The sequence below is a fragment of the Odocoileus virginianus genome, chromosome 13 (genome assembly GCF_023699985.2).
Source record: "Odocoileus virginianus isolate 20LAN1187 ecotype Illinois chromosome 13, Ovbor_1.2, whole genome shotgun sequence".
Classification (NCBI taxonomy): Eukaryota; Metazoa; Chordata; class Mammalia; order Artiodactyla; family Cervidae; genus Odocoileus; species Odocoileus virginianus.
This window is the reverse complement of record NC_069686.1, coordinates 57,128,300-57,153,747: the sequence shown is the minus strand read 5'-3', so window position 1 is coordinate 57,153,747 and position 25,448 is coordinate 57,128,300. Positions and strand designations below refer to the sequence as shown.

Here is a 25,448-nt window from a genome sequence, read left to right as displayed (position 1 = left end):
TTTATTCATTTATTTTTGAGACACTCATGGAACACAGAAGGCAACTTTAAGGACCTTGCTTGAAAATTCTGTTCCTTCTTAGTCTCTGACAATCATCCTCTTGTTCCTGTCTGAAAGACAGAGAGGTTTACTTTCAAAGATTCAGCTCCCTACATGTCCACCTCTGCCTCAAATATCACTACTCTTAGGATAGAACCCTAAAGAAAACATACAAAATGAAGAGTTTGCACCTTGAGTGTTACTTTACTATTATTTTTTGCTCCCTTCCAAAACCTGCTCACTTTTGTTCAGGCTCCAGCATAGTTTTCTTTTTTGTTTTTAATGTTTTGTCCAGAGTTTATAGTTGAATTTGCATGAAGACTATAAAAGTTCAATCTTCCATATCAGGTTTGAGAAACCACTGATTCAACTTAAATGGAGAATGCACTGGACATGGAGGTTAAAAGAAATTTTCCAGTATAAAATTTATCATATTCCTGGTGTAATAGATACAGTTTCTTTTTCAGATTGAATTCATTGGTATTGGGTAAGTAACATAATTTTTAAAGTTATAGTGGTTTAAATTTGAGGAAAATTCTGGTTCTAAGAATAAAAGATCTGATTTACGAATAGATACACAACATTATGCTTCCAGGGACGAGATGGGACTTTTTAAAAATTTTTTTTAAACCAGATTTAAAACTAGTTAGAATATAGTGTAAATTTTCCAAAGGAAAGTTACTTTGGAAAATATTCAATTTGGATAACATAAAAAGAAGTCAAAAGTGAACTAGTTTGTCTACTATTACTATTTACTATTAGTGAACAAGTTTATTTACTCTTAAAAGCCTAACTTGGCTATGTTCATCCCATGCTCTTGTTTAGTTCTGGGTACATAAAGTGTGATTATTAGAATACTTTTGAATGGATGGAGATTTGAGGACCAATTTTTAATATAATTACCTCCTATTCTTTCCCTTGTGGCTCAGCTGGTAAAGAGACCGCCGGCAAAGCGGGGGACCTGGGTTTGATTCCTGGGTTTGGAGGATCCTCTGGAAAACGGAAAGGCTACACACTCCAATATTCTGGCCTGGAAAATTCTATGGACTAGTATAGTCCATGGGGTCGCAAAGAGTTGGACACCACTGAGCGACTTGCATTTTCACTTTCACCTATTCTACTTTTCATAATTGCGTACTTTAGAAACTAGACAGAAATATCCACGTTCTGAAAAAGTTATACCACTTCGCTTTTAGAAAGACCTATTACATTAGTTCCTGTTTTCAGTAATGGAAAGAAACCCAGAGGACTTCCGTTTTAACAGAACACAGAGAAAAGCTCAAAATAGCGTTCTCCCTTTGTTTTGCAGGGAGGGCATCGCAGAGGCAGTGCAGACCGCTCTCAGTGAGTGTGGCGCCACCTAGCGCCTTCCTCAGGAACTACACCCATGTGAGACGCCATCAGAGCTCTCAACAGTCTGTGAGCAACTCCGCTTTATCTTGGTTAACTTTGTGACTCCATTAGCAAGATGCGTCCTCTGGTAATTGCTTCTTCATTTATGCCAGTTCATCTCCTAAATAGGGGTTTCACAGGAACACTCTACTTTCCCGTAGTATGTTAGCCGGTTAGCGATCAAAATCATTTAATACTCATCTTCAGTATCAGCAACTTTTTCCTAACAAGTAGAATTGAAGATGCGTGCTACGGTTGCTTTTCATTGACTTTATATATGTAATTCTTTTATGTCCTTCATTCTTTCTCAAACTTTAATTTCTCTTCTAACCATTAAAACAATATAATAACACCAAATATTTTTAAAGACTAAATTACCTATTATACTGCTACTCTAAACCAGGAGTTATTTTTTTACTAACATATATCTCCTTGATACATTTGTCCCTGATTAGGTTTCATACTGTAGCACAGATGAAATCTCATATAGCCTCATGTAATCTTATATAGCCATTCCTAACATACACTACATATATACATGTAATTTTATTATGCTATCAATAAAAATGCATTTTATTTAAAAATAAAACAAATTCAAGAAAATACAATAAATTAAATCATATTAAAAGTCTCTCTCAAACCCCAGTTCGCTCTCATGGCACAACTACTCTTAAGAATGTCTTGTGAATTCTAGAAATATTTAAATTATATATATATATTTAAATTGTATATATGTAATTTATACATATATAGTTAGTATTGTTTTACTTACTACAATAATAAGCATATTTATTAATTTAATTAACTTTTATTAGTGGATGGCACTGAATATCTGCACATGTGGAAGGATCATACTAATTTTAATGGCTTCTTAATATTTTATATTTCATGCACCCTAGTTTATTTTACTAGTCTCATAATAATGACTTATTTAAGTTGTTTCTATTCTTTTATTCTGTTTTTTAAATTATAAATAATATTACAGTAAATTTTCTGATGTCTTTAGACATAGGTACGATATATCCACAGGATAAATTCTATATTTAGAATGGATAGATACTATATTTCTTATTGGATATACTCATGGCCCATTAAAAATGTGTGTTTGTGTATGTGCGTGTGTGGTTTATGTTTATTTTTGATTTCTAATTTAATTCCTTTATGGCCCAAGAACATACTTTGCTTGAATCCCATTATCCTATACTTATTGAGACTTGCTCTATGACCACTTTCAGTCAGTTAGTTCAGTTGCTCAGCAGTGTCCGACTCCTTGCGACCTCATGAATCGCAGTATGCCAGGCCTCCTTGTCCATCACCAGCTCCCAGAGTTTACCCAAACTCATGTCCATCGAGTCGGTGATGCCATCCAGCCATCTCATCCTCTGTCGTCCCCTTCTCGTCCTGCCCCCAATCCCTCCCAGCATCAGGGTCTTTTCCAATGAGTCAACTCTTCGCATGAGGTGGCCAAAGTATTGGGGTTTCAGCTTTAGCATCAGTCCTTCCAATGAACACCCAGGACTGATCTCCTTCAGGATGGACTGGTCGGATCTCCTTGCAGTCCAAGGGACTCTCAAGAGTCTTCTCCAACACCACAGTTCAAAAGCATCAATTCTTCGGTGCTCAGGTTTCTTTATAGTCCAATTCTCACATCCATACATGACCACTGGAAAAACCATAGCCTTGACTAGATGGACCTTTGTTGGCAAAGTAATGTCTCTGCTTTTTAATATGCTGTCTAGGTTGGTCATAACTTTCCTTCCAAGGAGTAAGCATCTTTTAATTTCATGGCTGCAATCACCATCTGCAGTGATTTTGGAGACCAAAAAAGTAAAGTCAGCCACTGTTTCCACTGTTTCCCCATCTATTTGCCATGAAGTGATGGGACCAGATGCCATGATCTTAGTTTCTGAATGTTGAGCTTTAAGCCAACTTTTTCACTCTTGTCTTTCACTTTCATCAAGAGGCTTTTTAGTTCCTCTTCACTTTCTGCCATAAGGGTGGTGTCATCTACATATCTGAGGTTATTGATATTTCTCCCAGCAATCTTGATTCCAGCTTGTGCTTCTTCCAGCTCAGCATTTCTCATGATGTACTCTGCATATAAGTTAAATAAGCAGGGTGACAATATACCGCCTTGATGTACTCCTTTTCCTATTTGGAATCAGTCTGTTGTTCCATGTCCAGTTCTAGCTGTTGCTTCCTGACCTGCATATAGGTGCTCAAGAGGTGGCTCAGGTGGTCTGGTATTCCCATCTCTTTCAGAATTTTCCACAGTTTATTGTGATCCACACAGTCAAAAGCTTTGGCATAGTCAATAAAGCAGAAATAGATGATTTTCTGTAACTCTCTTGCTTTTTTGATGATCCAGCGGATGTTGGCAAATTGGTCCTTGGTTCCTCCACCTTTTCTAAAACCAGCTTGAACATCTGGAAGTTCACAGTTCACGTATTGCTTAAGTGCGCTTAAAAATGCCCTGTATTCTGTAATTTTTGGGTACTGTGTCATGATTGATTGTGTTGATCCAATCTTTTATATCCTTACTGATTTTCCATATAACTATATGGATTTTCCATAAGACTATATCTTTTATAAGACAAGTATTGAAATTACCAGCCAAAATTGTCAATTTCTGTCTTTCTCTGAGTTTCTGAAATCTGCTAAAGAGTATATTTGCTTTCAATTTTTTTCCTGGCTCTGGAGAATTATTACTCCATGTTCCTTAAAGACTATAGTTTAGGTTGTGATTGATTGATAGTATCATAAAATATAGAGTTTCTTTTCACATGTTAAGTATCTTTGCTGTTCTTAAGAAGGAGAGCAAGAGGAGAGTTCCTCTCCCACATCACAGAAGGAAAGCTGGAATTATTTCTGACATGAGGAATCTTGACATCAATGCAGACCAGTTTGCTCAGAGAGTTCTCTTCATGCTGTTTTAGTGAAAACCAGCAAATCACTAGAATACGGAACTTTTCCTAATTGGAATCTTCATACCTCAGGGTTTGTATAGGATTCATATCTTATGATAAACACTACTATAATCTTATTATTAAAATTTTTATTTAGACCATTAAGGGAGTATGACCTGACAGCACTGTAGAATAACCCTGTATGGTTAAAAGAATAATAGATATACAAGAGCTTAGCTGCAGTGAAACAGAAAGAGTCTAATATTTACAAACCTTCACTGATCATCATCTATGTTGCTATTCCATCAAATGGTCTGCCTAGCAGGATCTATTCAAAGTAGTCAGTACATTGGATTATGTATGGTCTAGATTTTTAGTTTAAAAATCTGCAATCCTAAATGTCTCTAGCTCTAATACCATAATATATTATTTAATTCAACATTAGGAGCAGCATGAGACAAGAAGTGCCACAGAAATTGTTCTTTATGTTGGGGAACAAATAGGGAAAAATGATATGGCTGTTGCCTTTATCTTATTATTACTAAATAACTCAAAATTGTTTAAATGTAAGTTAAGGGAAACATAGTGAGTTTTTATTACAGTGAATTTTTATGGTTATTCATTCTAGTTCAAGTCTGCTGACATATTTTATAGTTTGTTTATTTTTTCAAAAGATGAGATATTTGGAAATAATGTATAAATTATAAGTTTCTGTTATTAAAAGTATAAACAAAATAAATTCAAGCATGTGATTCCATACACGTCTACTCTATTTCCTTTCAAACTGAGAACTTCCTTATAGTCCCGAGGATGCCTTTACGTAATGGTCTAAATCTCGGTATATAACTCTAAAACTCAGCTGGTTGGTTACTGCTTCCAAGAAACTGCTCCATCACCTCAGAGAGGACTCCCCCTACAAAGTGAGGTCGTGTTAGAGTCTTCCTATTGTAGGTGTTTCCGAAGGTGAGTATTCTCATCTCTAAGTCTATTTCCTTTGAGTTCCTAGAATAGATAGTATGCCATTTATACACCTAATAAGTAACACGTTCATAAGACCTAGTGAAAGGCTCTATAAAATTTTATAATTCATATTGGTTAAACCAAACGAAGCACTTTAAATCAGAGTAATGACTACCACCTTCCCCTGGAAGAGATAAGTAAAATTTAGATGTTCTGTCATTAAAATTGGCATTTTATATATACAATATTGAATTCCATTTGATTTTTCCAAATGTTGACTAGATAGAGCATGCATAAATGGTATTCTCAAATGGCATACAGTGAATTGATGGTGTTCTTTTCTTGTTTTTAGTTATTAATATTATTATTATTAGATATAAGTTTGGTAGTATTTCTAGTCACTCTCTAAATCTAAGTCAGGGCTGGCCTCACTTATAACTGTCAGTATCTAAAAATCTCCCATTTTCACATGCTAGCAGAGGTTACAACATCTTCTCTAAGAAGTTTCTTTTTTATTATTTTCAATGAAAAATTCATGCTGCTAACTCCATAGCGCAATATACAGCTATAAATGCTATGAGAATTACAGAATTTGAGCTCCTGTTTTCAGAGAATTTGTTTACAGACCAAAGTAGTCAAAGAGTTTGTTTACAGACCAAGGCAGTCATCAAAGTCAAGTCACCTCCTACTTACCAAGTGACTTCTAATACTGCCAGTGCAAACCCTTTAAAAGCAATGCAAGTATTGCTACCAGTATGTGAGTTGCTAAGTTTTCTCCTTACATTGAAATAGGCAACACTTAACTGGAAGAAAATAATCTGAAATATGTGCTCATAAAGGATAGGAATTTCATTGTCCATTTCTTTTGGAAATCTGTGAATTTGGTAGAAAAGTCATAAATATGCTGCTTAAATAATAAGACACTAAGAGAGAGTTGGACTGTGAAGAAAGCTGAGCGCCAAAAAATTGATGCTTTTGAGCTGTGGTGTTGGAGAAGACTCTTGAGAGTCCCCTGGACTGCAAAGAGATCCAACCAGTCCATCCTAAAGATCAGTCCTGGGTGTTCATTGGAAGGACTGATGCTGAAGCTGAAACTCCAGTACTTTGGCCACCTCATGCAAAGAGTTGACTCACTGCAAAAGACCCTGATGCTGGGAGGGATTGGGGGCAGGAGGAGAAGGGGATGACAGAGGATGAGATGGCTGGATGGCATCACTGACTCGATGGGCATGAGTTTGAGTAAACTCCGGGAGTTGGTGATGGACAGGGAGGCCTGTCGTGCTGAGATTCAAGGGGTCGGAAAGAATCGGACACGACTGAGCGACTGAACTGAACTGAATTGAAGAGATTTATATTGGATAGTAGTGGAAATTACTTTTCCTTTAAATTATATATTGTAATTACTTAGTTTTCCACATATACACCTACACTGTTATCTTATTTTTCTTATGTGAGAATGTACTACATGATGTGTGTGGGTATGTGGGAGCATGCATTCAGTCACTTGATCCTGTACAACTCTTTATGGCCCCGTGGACTGTAGCCAGCAAGTTTCTTCTGTCCATGGAATTTTCCAGGGAAGAATACTGGAGTGGGTTGCCATTTCCTCCTCCAGGGTGTCTTCCTGACCCAGGGATCGAACCTACATCTCCTGTGACTCCTGGATTGGAGGCAGATTCTTTACTTGCTGAGCCATTAGAGAACCCCTGCCAACATGACACATAAATGTAAACATGTACTTGATTACAATGCAAAAGTATCAATCAAAATGCTTGAGATATTTTAAGGGTATTTTTTTTTAAACCCAATTATCCTATTTTGGTTCATCAGTTACCACTAGTCAAAATATTGATTATAGAAAAATTGTAGCTTTTTGATACTGATTTTCCTTACCCCAAACTTGCCCTGAAGAAGGGCATCGCAATCCACTCCAGTATTCTTGCCTGGAGAATCACATGGACAGAGAAGCCTGGCAGACTATAGTCCCTGGGGTCACAAAGCTTTAGATACCACTGAAGCAACGCCACCGAAGTGACTGAACGCACGCACAGACCTTGACTCTCAGTGGCTGCTTTTCTTTATTTATTTCTATGTCCCCTCTGGTTTGCTGGTACGCTTGGACTCTAAACCACATTTTTTCCAAATGTACATGACGCCAGCAGCAGGGAGTGAATGTACATATGAGTATGCACATGTATATCTTACGTTTGCAAATGCTTATCATATATCTCTTGACTATATCTTAATGATACTTAAAATGATCACTTTTATAGCAGAAAAAAACAGATACTAGCATATGAAGCAAAATCCTGTTGATTTATAGTGGGGGACATGAGATCTCAACATGTTTGAAAAATGCTACCTTACACATCTGCTTTTAAACCAAGGAGGAATAGGGTCATCCTGGAAAGTCAATAAAATAGTTCAAAATGTTTATTAATTAAAATGCAAGCAAGTTATGCCAAAGATATTGAAACTATTCTAGAGGCAAAGAACTCTTGCTAATCACTTGAGATTTTAATACAATTTTAAGGTAAGTAGTAGGTAAAAATGCAGGTGATAGAAAATTTGATAGTTTTGTACTCATATTTGGAAGGGCTTCCTTGGTGGCTCAGTGGTAAAGTATCTACCTGCCCATGTCTGAAAGATCCCCTGGAAAAGGAAATGGCAACCCACTCCAGGATTCTTGTCTGGGAAATCCCACGGACATAGGAGCCTGGCAGGCTACAGTCCATGGGGTTGGTTGCAAAGAATCAGACACCACTCAGAGACTAATAAACAGCCAGAGTTTGTATTTGGAGAATTACCTAAACATTATGTTTTTCAGAAATATAGATAATAAAGTGCAGAAATGTGATTTCTCTAAACACCTAAGTTGTGAGAAATTAAGTAACATACTGGATATGTTTAAAGCTTTATGCCATTGAAAGAACAGGTATGGTGATTTTATTTTACCCTAAATAGGCTGAAAGAAATACTAGCAGTATCTAACAAGGAGTCTATCTTATGTCATGTTCTTATCCCATGAAAAAGTAGAGAGCAGTAAAAATCTTCTGGAGGTGATAGAGATGTTTATGTTGTTGACAGTGGTGATGCTTTCGTGGTGTTTACTTACTTTCATCTCATCAAGTTTTCTACATTAAATATCTACAGTCTTTTGTATGTATTCAATGCAAAGTACAGCCTTTAGGATGCACAAATTTTTATTTGTATTCAGTAAAGTGGCTTAAATAAATTAGGAGTCTAAATGAGATTATTTGTAAAATCTATAGAAATACACATATAATTTATGTATAGTAAGTACTTTATAAATATTTTATAGTTTTTATTGTTCAACTGCAAGCAAGTTTTCTCAGTTTAAAACTTGATTTATTCATCTCTTAAATATTTTTTTTTTATCAAATCAGTGCTAGATTATACTAATGGCCTCTAAACCTAGCTCTCTGCCTTTAGTTACCTACTCCCTGCTATAAACTTTCCTGCCAAACATGTCTTTTCATGTATGATATCTTTTCATATTATGCCATTCTCAAAACCTTCTTTGGCATCCCATTATCCATGATGACAACAGTTAGTCTTTCATTAGTGTCTTATCAAATAAACCTCTTGCCTTGTGCTAAATGAATTTTTATGAAGAAGGAAGAGGGGGTGGGAGATGAGGGAAAGACAGAAGAGAGAGAGAGGATAGAGACATTTAGCGTATTCTTTATTCTGTCTTCCCTGGAAATGACTTATAGGTCAGTGGTGGAAGATAGCAATGCATATAAATAATATAAAATATTTAAAATTTGAGATGAAGAATGTTAGACTATTGAGGAGTAAGCAATTCACTTAGATGTAGACATATTAGGGAAAAATTTTTCAAAGAGGATGGAAAGTCTTTGACTAAGAGTTCTGATGAAAAGAAAACAATGGCTGGGTATAGAAAGGGAAATGTCTTAGAACATAAAGCAGCCCCGTGTCACCCTCTGGAAATCACAGAGTTTAGTTCAGGTAGAGCAAACTCTGTGCTGTGTGCTGTGACGAAGTGTCAGGAGTCAGACGATGTGACACCTTCGTCACATCTTGTGAGTCACATCAGTGGCACTCTGGGTCACTTCAGTGACATTTCATAGGCTTGTGGCAGCTGGTAAGGATCTGCGTTATTAACCATACCTCTGCAGGTGTGAATCAGAGTGGCTAACCACTGAAGAAGGGATATTAGAAAATCAGCTGCAAAATGTTTTAGGGGAGGGATGATGAAATTCTGCACTAACTATGTTAATACAAGAAAGGACAAGTGAGAATCAAATGAATGGGTATCATTTACTGTGTGCTTACTATGATGTGATGGCTAATTTTATGTGTAAATGTGGCTAAGTTTTGGTGTCTCTTTGGTCAAACACTATTCCTGTTGTGAATGTAATTAAAAGGTATGAGTAGCATTTATAATCAGTTCACTTTAACTAAGGAATAATATAGTTTGTCCTTTCTAATCAGTTGAAAACCTTAACTGCAAAAACAGTCTTCCTGAAGGAGGAGTTCTGCCTCAGTTCTGCAGCTCAAGACTGTGATACTAAATCTTATCAGAGTTTCCAGCTGACCAGACTGCTGCCATAATTGCAAGAGTCAATTTTCCTATCTCTCTCTCTGAATAGATGTACACATATATATGATACATACACATATATACATATATACATGATTAATACTGTTTTCTGGAAATCAGCTTGTGCATATGACCTATCTCATTTAAACTGAGAATAGCTATGATTTTCTTTCATTTTTAAAACCAGCAAGCTTAAAGCTTTCAACCTTCCATAAGTCACAAAATAAAAAACAGAGAATCTGAGGTTGAACTGTTTTTTTTTTTTCCTAATTCTAGATAGAGTGTTTTAGTCAGTGAAATGTTTTTTCCTTCTTATGCTCAAATTTCATTTGATTTTCAAAATCCTTCAATTCTTATGGTAGAATTATAGGTAAGTATAATTAATTTTTATATATGAATTTGTGTGTGTGAGTCACTCAGTTGTGTCTGACTCTGTGACCCCATGGACTGCCCCTCTGTCCTAGGGATTTTCCAGGCAAGAGTACTGGAGTGGGTTGCCATTTCCTTCTCCAGTATATGAATTTAGATGAATTCATATAATTATAGAACTCTATGAATTTTCAAAATGTTTTACAATGAGTGACTTTAACTTTTATATAATGAAGCTATTTTGAAAAGAAAAAGGCTATACCTTCTTAAACCAGAATTCTTTTCAAATGAATGACTAATGTACCTTTTCTGTTTCAGGATCCATTATTTCTTTCTATAATACATTTGCTACAACTAAAGTAATCTACTCACTGCCTTTTCTAAATAATACATTGTGTCAGATTCTTTCCCCATGTAGCTGGGCCCATCCAAGTTGTTTTCCCCTACACTCAGTGCTACTAAAAAATTCCACATCCTTTAAATTCTAATTAAGACTTTCTTTACCTATAAGTTATGCCTAAACTCTTACCTTTCTTCTCTATAGCCAGGGGTTTAATTTACAGCAAATAAAATTAGAAACTGAGAATTAAAGATGAAGAGTGACTTGTCCTTAGTTTATAAACACTGTAAGACTCATTTAAATTAATTGCAATGGCTCATCTCTGATAAATCATATTGAAGAGTTTGCTGATGGCTTCAAATATTGACAAAGCCTGTCATTCACATGAAATGGACCATTAGCCATTTGTAGAGATAACTCTTTAATTATAATACATTGAATTTATGTTTACTTGCACAAAACATAACCTCAATAAGAGTGGAATTTATTGCAAACTTTCCCAAATGACTTTGGAAAATGCCATTACACAGAACTTAACCTCATTTCTTCACAAATTTAGTGACATCAAAAGTCCTAAAGAAGTTAAAATTCAAGTGACACAGTTTTTTTTTGTTTATCTTTTAGAAACAATAAAATCTAACACCTCTAAAATCCTATATGCTTCTTTTCAAAATATTTCATATAAATACATTAAATATGATAGCATTATTAGTAAAGCACTGCTATTGTCAGCACTTTACCGATAAGGAGACTAAGGCATATGGAGATTAAGTAATATTCTCAAAGATAGTAATGTATAAGGATTCAATCACCTGCAAAATGACTCCCTTGAGAAGATCTATGATTTTCATAAACTTTTAGTACTTTTATGATTCTTTCAAATACGCTAAAGAATAATTAATCAATAACAAATATGAATCATTAAAGAAAATGCATGCACTAATACTACTTCATTGAGAGTATGAAACTGTTATTTTGTCATAAACTTTGGCACCGAATTTTTCTCCTCTCAGACTTGGAGAACAAGAGTCATTTATAGATGTTTCCTAAGGCCTCTCTGGAGCCACAAACATGAGGTTCTCTTGGGTTTCTGTGTTCTGACATTTTGTGTGTTTAGAATCTGCCTCTGCCCTGCGAACCAGCTCTCTAATTGTCAGCAGCAGAGGAAAGTGAGTAGGACTTCAGTGACTGCGCACTTCACCACTGCCCATGAACACATTGATTCTTGCCTTCTCTGAATCAGGCTTGCATCTTTATATCTAGCATATTCTGTGTACCTTCTGCTGCCAGCTTTCAGGAATATCATAATGGAATGGATCTAGAGACAGTCCTACATAGGAATAGAAATACATTGTTTTAAATGTCTCTAAAATAGACACATGATAAAGACAAACATACTGCTTATAATCTATGGTATTAGAATTGTCAGGTAGTTAGAGTAGAAAAAAATAAAGAGTCCAAGATGGCAGAAAAACGCAGGTTGGGAGTGCCCACAAAAGAGGAAGTTGAGGACCTGAGTGAGAACCTCTGGTCCTGGGCATAAATAATCAGATGAATACTTGAACCACTGCCTATTTTTTCATAGGATATAACCCACCAGGCTTCACAGGGAGGAGACAGAAATGATAAAAAGGGAAGCCAAGAGGAATCAGGACCACTTCAGGGGTTGACTTGCACCTGCATCTTGGAAGCCACTGCCCTTTGCCCCTGCCTGCTTCCCAGGTGAGCTGTAACTGAGCTGTAACTATAACTCGTTTGTTGCTATGAATATGGTCTTCTGCCTTCTGTTTCATTGTTAAGAAGATTTGGAATGACAGGCCACTGCCAGCTCAAACAGGCAGGATGTTATTAAACACTACTTGGTGTCTGAGGATCCTTTGATTAGACATCCATACATGACCTCTCCCATTCAGGACTTGTTTCACTTGGTGTCTAATAAAAATAGTTTGCCCCCAAGTTTTAAGGCATCTTTTTTCAAGTTTGCAATGACTGCAAGGTTTTGAAGGCAGGGAGGCCAGCCTCAGGTGGTGGATGGAGTCTCTTGGACAAGTATGCCACTGACAGGGGTTCAGGCCCCAACCTTTAAGTTAACATCCCCAAGTCTATGCCTTCCTTCTTGTGGACATATAGATGGAATGCTTTCTCTAAGTTTGGCAACCTCAAAGCAGGTGCCTGGATTAAGGCCTGTTTTAGTATAGCCTCTGCCTTCTGTTGAGGAGGTCCCCATGTCAATGGGATTACTTGACAGAATCACAGCAGTATTTTTTTTTTCATTTTTAAATTACTACTTGTTGTCTTTAAAATAATTTAATCAACCATTTAGAGTGGATATGACAGTGAATACACTGTTACGTAGGATTTCTTTATAAAATACAACCATAAAGATGCTTAAGCAGCTTCAAGTCTAACGTCCGGCAACTTTGCACATATTTCTCTCATTGTTATTGACAAACTTTTGTTTTAAAAAGTCTTAAAAACTTAATCATGTATTAAGATAGACTTAATAGGCACACATAAAGCATTATATTTCCCACATGGAAAACATCTGTAGAAGTTTATGTTAAGCCATTAATCAACTCTTATTATTTTCAGTCAGTATTACAGAGATCTGCTTTTGAACTTTAGAAATCAATTTCAAATCCAAGTTCATAGTTTTTTAAATTCAAAAACAAACATCAAAATAACCCATCAGAAGTAAGAACATATGATCCATTTTCTACGTACTCAAACCAAATTAGTATAAAAATATCACTATCAAACTTGAATGAATATTAAGCCAAATTTAGAGAAAATTCTAGTCTTCAGTTATTTATTACAAAAGAAAAAGGAAACATTAACATTATACTAGGAAGGATAAAATCAATTCAATATTTGGCTTTTTGACAAGACAAATGTGAAATTTATAAATATCAATCAAAGCTGACCATAAAAAAGGAGAGGACAGAACCTACAAATAATATTAGAAAACATGAAAAAAATAAATACAGAAACAAATGTAAAGATTAAAAAAACAGAGAAGTTAAATGTATTATGATAAAAATTTGAAAATTTAGGTGAAATGAAATTTTATAAATGCATAGATTACCAAAACCTTAATCTTATAGTCATAATAGAATAATTTTTTAAAAATCTTTCCACAGAAAAAGAAACTATCACACCATAACTATACACATCTGTAGGTTAGCTAGTGCAAAAAGATTTTAATAAAATAAAAAGTATAGAAATTGGAATGAAGAAGCAATAATGTCATTATTAACAAAAATATGACAGCCTGGAAAAACTAGGTATTGGTGAGGATATGGAACAAAGGTAATTCTCACATTGTTGCTAGTAGGCATATAAACACACACAAAATTTTAGAAATCAGTTTGGCCACGTGTAGTACTTTTGAGCATGCTCAAGCCATGCAAACAAGCAATAACACTTCCTGGGCAGTCTGCCCTTAAAGTCTATATCCAGGCCTGCATGAGACACACACAAGAATATTGTGAAGCTCAAACTGCTTTTACATCAATCATTCTCTTTTTGAGCTTGTGACAATTTCAAAATTATTTCAAATTATGATGATGAAAAAACCTTCTCTTAAGAGAACACTGTCAACTGTCAACTTCTATCTTAAATTTTTGCTCTGAACAATGCTTTAAGAATAAATAAAACAATATGCAACTGGAATTTTGCAGAACTGGCCTTCATATTCTTGGATCTCTTCTGGGTTTCATTATCAACTAGCTGTTTAATCGCATATTACTCTATAAATGTTTACTTTTTAATTAATTGACAACATAATATTGGTACTGTTTGATATATTCTTAAATTGGAGTATTAGATAAAATATATTAAAGTAAATGGAAAACATCCATATAATAGGACAACTTTTACGAGACAGTGGCTTCTGTAAGCGTTTTCCGTAGGGCCCTGGCCGACAGTGTTTGGTGCCCGTCAATGCCTGTACTCACCAGCTGCTGCCCTTGGACTCCCCAGGCCGCGTACTGCAGGACAGAGTCCTCTACTTCTGGAGGATTTAACTCCCAAACTTCCCTTGAAAAAAGGTAAATATTTTTATATGAACAAATTGACACCTGCACCTACAGTTCAGTTGGACAGTTGCTCATGGAAACCAGATGATCAAAGAACTTACCTAGTGTGTATATTGTAGATCACATACGAAGCAGTATATGAATAATGAAAAATCTGAAACAAAAAGAATAGTTATAGTTTGGAGTAAAGGCTCTATTTTAATGAGTATGGATATATTTTGACTAAATTCTGGAAATGCAAAATTGGTTTTAGAGAGAATTCAAAATGCGATTCTTCATTATCTATAAAATAAAGTTCAAACTTTATTCCAGTTTGAATATCGAAACACTGATACTCCAGGGTTTTGGTATTTGTGTTCTCCATGGTTTTCCACTCCTATCATCCACTACTTCTCTTCATCTGGCCTACACTTTACTATATTAGATAAATTCCTTCTGTATATCCTGAATGTCTCTCTTTTTTTCTAATTTGTTTTTTTTTAGGATATCCTAACTTCACTCAGATGAAAAATTTTCCTCCTTCCATTACAGCCTATCTATCTAGAGAATTTCTCTCTCTCAAAGTTTATTTTTGACTCAGGACATTTCACAGCCTGTAGCACAAATTAGATAAGATTTTAAGTGCTTGTTCCCCTTTCCCACTGGAATCAGGCCCAGGTGTGTATTACCTTGCATCCTCCACATTACCTTATACCGTATCAAGTTTGCCTGCAACATGCAACCAATATTTGATGAATAGTGATTCTGATGGGGAAAAATCCCTTGCAAATGGAAGTGCTTATGGAGACAAAATGGGATAATACCCCAAGCACTTCATAGAAATATCTGAAAATTATATGTTAAATAATTGGTTGCAAGTATGTATCTTCAAGAGACTTCTTATATCATCTTATAAGAGCCCTGTTTCTTTCTAAAGGGCATCCTCCAAAGGATCACAGCTTCCATGCTGAGGTGACATTAAGGACCATTGTGAATGATGCAAAGATATTCCTAAATTTTGCTTCTTACTGGTTAAAGATGATGAAAGAATACAGAGAAAATGAGGAAAATTGTAAAAGATAGGTTAGGGAGAGAGATTATAAGTATGTGACATTTTAATGAAATTATATTTTTCTAAGCTATATGGATCTAGTGAAGAAACTCTTTTCCACTTAACTATATTGTTATATTATTATTTACAGGATTCATAGAGCTTATATTGATACTTTCATTTTTCAGCATGTAATTATAAAAACTCTTATCCTACAGTCGACATACATTGCACAAATATAATACTGTAAATTAAAAATCCTTAGAAGTCAAATTATTATTTATTCAATTAAACATGACTGGCCACATATTTGGTAAATAAATACTAGTGTTCATTCTGTGCATTAAAATTACAATCCTCCCACCATTTGTTATATTATTGTGCTTCATAATGAAGTGTTTTCTCCATTTCTTTTGGAATAACTATTAAATCTGAGATCACCTTTACTATACAGTCATAGAAGGGAAAAATATTTTTCCTGGTGTCTATTTTGGCATTCATATCGTGATCTATAAAATTCCATATTTGACTACAAATTTTAAATCTTGAATTTACTACTATAGCTGACAAAGAGGTGAGAACTGTGACCACTTCTCCATTTTGTTTTCCCATCTCAGAAAGTTCTGTTGCCAGAGTAAACTGCCAAGTCATTAAGTGGTCTTCAAATCAGACAAGTGATTCAATGATGTTATGGATAGGAACAAACTATTCATTCCATCTGTTAATCTGCCTAACACACTCTCCTATGAATTCTAGGTTCATATCTCTCTTGACAAAGAGTTCCTGTTCACTACTGTTTTAGTCAAAGCAAGCCAAAATAATCACTGGCACAAAACTGGATGAATATAACCATTGAATGTTCATCTCTTTCCATCATATTTATATGATGTAGAGCTATAAAGGTTACAGACTCTTCTCAGTTTATGAATCCTAAGAACTTAGATGTCTTTACAATGATGGGGTTTAGAGAGAAAAATATATAAATTCACCTTCTGCTGTGTAGTTCTTAGCCTGATACAGCATTTGTTTCTCCCAGCCGGTACGCTGAGATGGAAGATCACAATAAAGAATTTAACCCTTGCAGATGCAGAGAACTAACTAGCATTTGCCAGAAGAAGGAGGATCAGAGGATGAAGAAAACAGGTAAAAGGGATTAAAAGGTACAAACAACAAGTTACAAAATAAATAAGTCACAAGATGTAATGTATACTACAGAGAATATAGTTAATAATATTGTATATGCATAAACTATAAAAATATCGAATCACTATGTTGTACACTTGAAAGTGAAAGTCACTCAGTTGTGTCTGACTCTTTACATCCACATGGATTATACAGTCCCTGGAATTCTCCAGGCCAAGATACTGGAGTGGGTAGCCTTTTCCCTCTCCAGGGGATCTTCCCAACCCAGGGATCGAACCCAGGTCTCCCACATTGCAGGTGGATTCTTCATCAGCTGAGCCACAAGGGAAGCCCTGCACACCTGAGGCTAATATAATATTTCAAGTGAACTATATTTTAAAAGAAAGTTAGCCCTACCCAACCTGCAAACACAGAGCAAACATATCATAGAGATTGAGCTTCAGCAATAGGGTCCCTGCAAAGCCAATAGTTTGCAGTTTACAGGTAATTAGATCCTAACCCTTTTCGCCTGGCTTAGAACTCTTTCCACTAAATCCACTATCCTTGATGTGTATGTGTATGTGTGTGTGTGTGTGCACGTACTCACAGATCTCAAATTCTTCTTGTTTTTTGTAATTTTCCATAACTAAATTGCATTATATGTCCACCATAGAATATAAATAATACAAGGTAGGAGACAAACAGGGTTAGAGATCGACATTTCTTCATGTTTGATGCATAGTGTTGCAGAGATTTTGAAAGGGGGAGTTTTCAAGAAGAAATGAACTTAGTTTTATTGAACATCTACATTAAGGCACATTGGAATAAATTCAGTCTGTGCTAATCTGCATTTCTCTCCTTGAATGGCAGTTCTATTCCTTTTTAAAAAATTTATTTATTTTAATTGGAGGCTAATTACTTTACAATATTGGAATCCACCATGGGTGCACATGTGTTCCCCATCCTGAACCCCCCTCACACCTCCCTCCCCATCCCATCCCTCAGGGTCGTCCCAGTGCCCCGGCCCTGAGCGCCCTGTCTCATGCATCGAATCTGGACTGGTGATCTATTTCACATATGGTCATATACATGTTTCAATGCTATTCTCTCAAATCATCCTACCCTCGGCTTCTCCCACAGAGTCCAAGAGTCTGTTCTTTACATCTGTGTCTCTATTGCTATCTCGCATACAGGGTCATCTTACCATCTTTCTAGATTCCATATATATGTGCTAGTATATTGTATTGGTGTTTTTCTTTCTGACTTACATTACTCTGTAAAATAGGCTCCAGTTTCATCCACCTCATTAGAACTGATTCAAATTCATTCTTTTTAACAGCTGAGTAATATTCCATTGTGTATATGTACCACAGTTTTCTTATCCATTCATCTGCCAATGGACATCTAGGTTGCCTCCATGTCCTGGCTATTGTAAACAGTGCTGTGATGAACATTGGGGTACACGTGTCTCTTTCAATTCTAGTTTCCTCGGTGTGTATGCCCAGCAGTGGGATTGCTGGGTCATATGGCAGTTCTATTTCCAATTTTTTCTATTCTTTTTTAACATTCTTCACTTCCTTTTATCATATATATCTCTTCTATATTGGCAAGGTAGGTCTTGTTTTATGATGAGAAGATAAAATTGGAGTCTCTCGGATTAGAAACAGTCTTTTTACTGTAATTATTGGCTGCTGTAAAATGAGGGCCAAATTGAACATCTGCTAAGATCCATGAGGACAAAGAAATTTCATGGTCAAAAATTACATATTCATCTCATCTCTGCAAATGATGTTCCACAGCTTGTTACAGAGTATATGAATAGTTATGGCAAAGGCAGTAGGTGTGGGGCAAAATTGAGATATACTGTATAACAATTTGATCAAATTTATACTCCTGGAAGCTGGAGCTGACATGATATTCAATCTCCTGATACCAAAAGGCACTGGGAGGTGCAGAAAATATCACAGGATCCCACAAACCAATCCGATCCCTACCATCTCTACATTGCTCTAGGAACTTATACAAGATTACTAAATGTTAATCATCATGAATGGTAAAATTGATTATCATTATTTGCTGTTATGATCTATAAGTCACCATGAACATTGAATTAGCAAATACTGAATGATTTCTCCTAGGAGAAGTACAGGATTAGGTACCTAGGAGCCTTTGGTTACATTTTCATCAACCAATCAATACATTTTTTTTCATGTGCTTCTTAACTTGAAAAAGCTGCATCTAACACTAAATATTGTTCATTCCTTAGGACTGAGCTCATGGCCAATGTTATAACTCACGTCTGAATGAAGCTTACCTAACTCATGTTCAGTTCAGTTCAGCCACTCAGTCGTGTTTGACTCTGCGACCCCACGGAATGCAGCATGCCAGGCCTCCCTGTCCACCACCAATTCCCGAAGTTTACCCAAACTCATCTCCATTGAGAAGGTGATGCCATCCAACAATTCCATCTCATCCTCTGTCGTCCCCTTCTCCTCCCACCTGCAATCTTTCCCGGCATCAGGATATTTTCCAATGAGTCAGTTCTTTGCATCAGGTATCCAAAGTATTGGAGTTTCAGCTTCAATATCAGTCCTTCCAATGAACACCCAGGACTGATCTCCTTTAGGATGGACTGGTTGGATCTCCTTGCAGTCCAAGGGACTCTCAAGAGTCTTCTCCAACACCACAGTTCAAAAGCATCAATTCTTCAGCGCTCAGCTTTCTTTATAGTCCAACTCTCATCCATACATGAATACTGGACAAATCATGGCCTTGACTAGATGGATCTTTGTTGACAAAGTAATGTCTCTGCTTTCTACTATGCTGTCTAGGTTGGTCATAGTTTTTCTTCCAAGGAGCAACTGTCTTTTAATTTCATGGCTGCAGTCACCATCTTCAATGATTTTGGAGCCCCCCAAAATAAAGTCTGCCACTGTTTCCACTGTTTCCCCATCTATTTCCCATGAAATGAAGGGACCAGTGGCCATGATCTTAGTTTTCTAAATGTTGAACTTTAAGCCAAGTTATTCACTCTTGTCTTTCACTTTCATCAAGAGGCTATTTAGTTCCTCTTCACTTTCTTCTATAAGGGTGGTATCATCTGCATATCTGAGGTTATTAATATTTCTCCCGGCAATCTTGATTTCAGCTTGTGCTTCATCCAGCCTGGCATTTCTCATGATGTACTCTGCATATAAGTTAAGTGAGCAGAGTGACAATATACAGCCTTGATGTACTCCTTTTCCTATTTGGAACCAGTCTGTTGTTCCATGTCCAGTTCTAACTGTTGCTTCCTGACCTGCATACAGATTTCTCAAGAGGCAGGTCAGGTGGTCTGGTATTCCCATCTCTTTCAGAATTTTTCACAGTTTATTGTGATCCACACAGTCAAAGGCTTTGCCATAGTCAATAAATCAGAAATAGATGTTTTTCTGGAACTCTCTTGCTTTTTCGATGATCCAGCAGATGTTGGCAATTTGATCTCTGTTCCCTCTGCCTTTTCTAAAACCAGCTTGAACATCTGGAAATTCATGGTTCATGTATTTTTGAAGCCTGGCTTGGAGAATTTTGAGTATTACTCTACTAGTGTGTGAGATGAGTGCAATTGTGCAGTTGTTTGAGCATTCTTTGGCATTGCCTTTCTTTGGGATTGGAATGAAAACTGACCTTTTCCAGTCCTGTGACCACTGCTGAGTTTTCCAAATTTGCTGGCATATTGAGTGCAACCTTTTCACAGCATCATCTTTTAGGATCTGAAATAGTTCAACTGGAATTCAATCACCTCCACTAGCTTTGTTCATAGTGATGCTTCCTAAGGCCCACCTGACTTCACATTCCAGGATGTCTGGCTCTAGGTGAGTGATCACACCATTGTAATCATCTGGGGTCATGAAGATCTTTTTTGTAGAGTCCTAACTCATGTAATTTCTCTTTAAAACACATCATAGTCTACTGGCACCTGGTAACATTGGACTGCACTTCAGCTCTATGCTTGGGAGCTATTTTGCCATTTAAACAGAAAAATCATGAAAAAGAAAACACAAGCACATGAAAAAATAGCCCTACAAGCCCTACAAGGACACTAATTTACAGTATGAAAACTGGAAAACGAAGGCATTGCATCATCTTCTTCGATCTCACCTGGGAAAATGCATACCAGGCATCACAAATGTTCTGCTGTTTGGCACTTGTCTTGAATGACTGAGAATGTGCAGCAACTATGGATCCTGAAGTTACAAATTGAATTTAGAAAATAGGCATATTTGCAATTCCAGAATCCTTAAATATAGAAGACCAGCTATATACATAACATCGATGTAGCATGAGATGTTACTAGAAGAAATAAGGAAAAATGGTAGTCATATTTAAGGCCTGCCAAAACACAAAAGGGCTCTCCAGGTGGCTCAATAGGTGAAGAATCTGCCTGCAATGCAGGAGACATGGGTTTGATCCCTGAGTTAGGAAGATGCCCTGGAGAAGGAAATGGCAACCCACTTCAATATTCTGGCCTGGAAAATATTATGGACAAAAAGCCTGGAGAGCTATAGTTCATAGGGGTGCAAAGAGTCAGATATGACTGAAGCGACTGTGCACTCATGCATGCAGAATACAATAAATGTATAAAAGTTATCCAGGGTAGTGTTCACGCTCTACGTGCAGCAAATGAAAACTAGCTACATCAATTCAGTTATCAAATGTCTAGTACACAATTTCTTTGACATAGTTTTGCACTTGGTAGCATTTAAAAAAACGATTATGGTGATAAAAGCCATTTTTAAAAAGAATTAAATACAAAAGAATAATAGTTGATAATTTTTATTTACTCCTATATGTTGTCTGTCAGTTTATAAACATGTGTTGAATACTAATTATATGCAAGCACATAAGTCAAGTACCTTGCCAAACGCAAAAACTGTAATAAACATGATCCCTGCCCACAACTCATTAATTTGGGGTGACAAAGTTAAGAAACATATTAGCATAAGGGGATCTAGTTGCAAGTCTTGGTTAAATTAGGACTTGCAAATTGTAAACCATAAGCTTTCCAAAAAGCAATTAGTAATCTGCTTCAAGATGTGATCATAGAGAAGATAACAGCTGAGTTAGGCATAGAAGGGACTAATATAATTATTGAATTGAGCACTTACTATATATTGGACACTGCCGAGCACTGTACATATATTATTTATGTTTAAATCAACCCCAGGAAGTAGAAAGTGTAATTCATAATTCATATGACAGGCTCTGGAAGCGTTGAAAGTTTAAGTAAGTGACAGAGCCACAATTTGCACCTACATCTGTCCAATTACAACCCGTATTATGACTTAATCTCTCTGTACACTCTCTCAGGGACCTGGGACAGGACGCATGACTCCAGCTTTGCAAAAGATTTATTTCTGAAAGACCTTTTAAGGTACCACCCAAAGATTTATGAACAAGAGTAGGCATGAATTAATTGTGATTATCACAGTTAAGAGGGATTTCATTGAAAGATGATCTAATATATCAGATTAAAAATGTAAATCCCCTTCTCCTTTAGCTGTTTTTCAGATTTTTTTCTTGGAATATCAGTTATTACTTAAGACATCTATGGGGATTCATGTTAAAGAGAGTTACATTTACAAAAAAAAAAGAACAGGGTGCTTTAGTAATTTATGCTTAAGCAGAGGCTTAAATCTCTAGGTACCAAACCTCTGCACCGCAGTTAAACTGCCGAACTGGAATAAATAGCGTGCATTTTCATGGCCTTGAGAATATTTAAAATAGGACTATGGATTTGCCATTAAATCAGACAGTTAGGAAAACTAAAGTGTGAGGAAGTAGGTCTCTGAATAAATAATTTTAATACTTGTGAAAAATGGCAGTGAGAGAAAAGACAATGTAGGCAACAAAGTGTTTGTTTCTCTTGGAAATAAGTGGTATGATGATGCAAAATTTGCTCTAGGATAATGGACTAGTACTTTTTGCGATGAGTGAGGAGTGGCTCTATTGTTGGAAATTTTATTTTTATCATTCAATGAAGAACCAGAGCATCAGGTAGGAAACTCTAGTGCAGTAAACAGAGTTCACAAAATTACGAGATGCAGTTCTACAAAAATTCTTTTAAGACACTGTATTAAAAAAGAAACTTTGGGAACATTGTGAACAGCAAGTACAGGTAGAAAGAGAAAATAAATATGTGAGGGTATTAAAGGTGTAAGTAATATTTGTTATATTTTAGTCTCCTTTCCTTAGTCTTTAAGATTGACGTGAACACTGTGAAAGTTGCTCAGTTGTGTCCCACTCTTTGTGACCCCATGGACTGTAGCCTGCCAGGCTCCTCTGTTCATGGAATTCTCCAGGCCATAATACTGGAGTGGATAGCCAGTTCTCTTCTCCAGGGGATGTTCCAAAGCCAGGCATTGAACCCAAGTCTCCCTCATCGCTGGCAGATTCTTTACCATCTGAGCAACCAGGGAAGCCCATATACCACAGGGAACTCTACTTAATAATCTGTAATGACCTATATTGGAAAAAGACTCTAAAAAAGAATGGATATATGTATATGCATAGCTGATTCACTTTGCTGTATAGCGGAAACTAACTACACTGTAAATCAACTACATGCCAATAAAAATTAATTTTAAAAAACTTACATGTGTTGATAAGATCATTGCTGACAGGTTTTACCACCTATGTCAGTGCTTCTTGGGATGAGCACACCCTAGATTTCCCTAGTTTGAGATTTTCACTGATGTCATTACCCTTGATCCTCAATCTGAAAGTGGATAAAAATGGTTTCTGGATTCACAGGTGGCTCAGTGATTAAATAATCCACTGGTGCCTACAGAAGATGCAAGTTCAATCCCTGTGTCAGGAAGATTCCCTGGAAGAGGAAATGGCAGCCCTCTCCAGTATTCATGCCTGGAGAATTATATGGACAGAGGAGCCTGGTGGGCTACATTGCATGGTGTCACAAAGAATTGGACATGACTGAGCATGCACATGCAAAAAAAAAAAAAACAACAACAACAACTTTTTTGTCTGTTTTATCCTTTAAGAAATATAAAGAATCCTGTACACAAGAAAAAAGAAAAACAAAACAAACTACTCCTCTTCTGAGATGAACAATAAGTAAAACCATGTTTGGAACCAAAATCTTACACATTCCACACATGCAAGCATGTTTTAAAATGTTATCACATAAAAGAACCATGTAAGATTCTTTCATTGTATCACCTTTACAGTAAGTGGCAGACAGTAAAATACTCAAGAGGGTGAGACTAACATAAATGATGCTAGAGAAGATGAAATTTAGATGCTGCTTAAATTCAGCATTAATTTTTGCAAAATCTATATACAATAAATAAAAAAAAATTTGCTAATTAAAAAAAGACAATTTCTCACAACCTAATTTAGTAATTCTGTTAGCCTAAAGGCATCATGATGTCATCATCATGTAGAATATATAGCAATATTTTGACCTTTTCTTGTTTTATTTGAGTCTAGTAAGCTTCCCATTTGGAGAAGATAAGATATTGGGTGTTTTTTTTTCCTTAGTATTCATAGTGTGTTTACTGAGTTGAAATACAGTACTGTCAGTGTACTATGAAAATGGACAATCTAATAAAAATACATAAATAATTAATTTGATTAATAAGAGTAAATTAAATTTTCCTTGGTGGCTCAGATGGTAAAGAATCTGCCTGCAACGCAGAGACCAAGGTTGGATCCCTGGTTTGGGGTGATCCCCTGGAGAAGGGACTGGCAACCCACTTGCTGGGAGAATATTGCCTCAGGCAATATTCTTGCCTGAAGAATGCCATGGACAAAGAAGCCTGGAGGGTTATAGTTCATAGGTTTGCAAAGAGTCAAATATGACTGAAGTGACTGAGCACTCATGCATGAGGAGCACAATAAATGTGTAAAAGTTATCCAAGGTAGAGCTCATATTCTACGTGAAACAAATGAAAACTAGCTACAAAACTAGCTAATATTCCAGTATTCTTGCCTGGAGCATCCCATGGACAGAGTGGCCTGGCAGGCTAGAGTCCATGGGGTCGCAAAGAATCAGACATATGAGTGACTGACACTTTCACTTTCAAACATGATTTCATCTAAAATATTTATTTTATATAAGAACATGGATGGCTAATGACTCAAGTCTTTAAAGCAGACAAGAAAAATGACCTGGGCATCATTTTTCAATTTCATATAGGTCTGTTGTGCCCAGGATATAAATCTATGGCTTGCAAAGTAACAGCAACCAGCATGAGCAGAATATATTTCATTACACAACAAGATTTCTGAGTGAAAGAAAGAAACCATTTTCTGAAATATTTCCTGTTAAAAACATTAACTGTTCATCATAACAATACATCCTAGAATTACTGTTATAATTTTATTCATGAGAAGTTGTCTATAATACAAAATTTCATTTCAAAGAAGCTCCCTGGCATCAGTTTTTAAATTATTCATATTTAACAGGTAATTTTCACCATGATATACTGCTGACTAAAGTACAAACCTCATTGACAGTGCCACTTTTTGTAATAAAATATTTTCATATACCAGACCTTTCTATATTAATTCACGTGAATAAACTACTTTCAAACCACCAGACATTATACTGTTCCCTATGTCCTAATATTAAACACATCTGGTTTGATAACCTGAATAGCACTTA

At 36.1% G+C, this 25,448-nt stretch overlaps 1 protein-coding gene across 4 annotated transcripts in view; it reads right to left on the bottom strand.

Moving 5' to 3' along the window:
• The window catches only part of DPP10 (dipeptidyl peptidase like 10), a 1,494,592-nt gene that overhangs the window by 152,486 nt on the left and 1,316,658 nt on the right, over positions 1–25,448 (bottom strand). For all 4 annotated transcript variants that reach the window (XM_070476307.1, XM_070476306.1, XM_020892274.2 and 1 more), the window contains exons 6-7: positions 14,733–14,785; positions 14,551–14,632 (exon numbers count right to left, since the gene is read on the bottom strand). In XM_070476307.1, the coding sequence (XP_070332408.1) occupies positions 14,551–14,632; positions 14,733–14,785 (135 nt within the window). The remainder of the gene's footprint in view (positions 1–14,550; positions 14,633–14,732; positions 14,786–25,448) is intronic.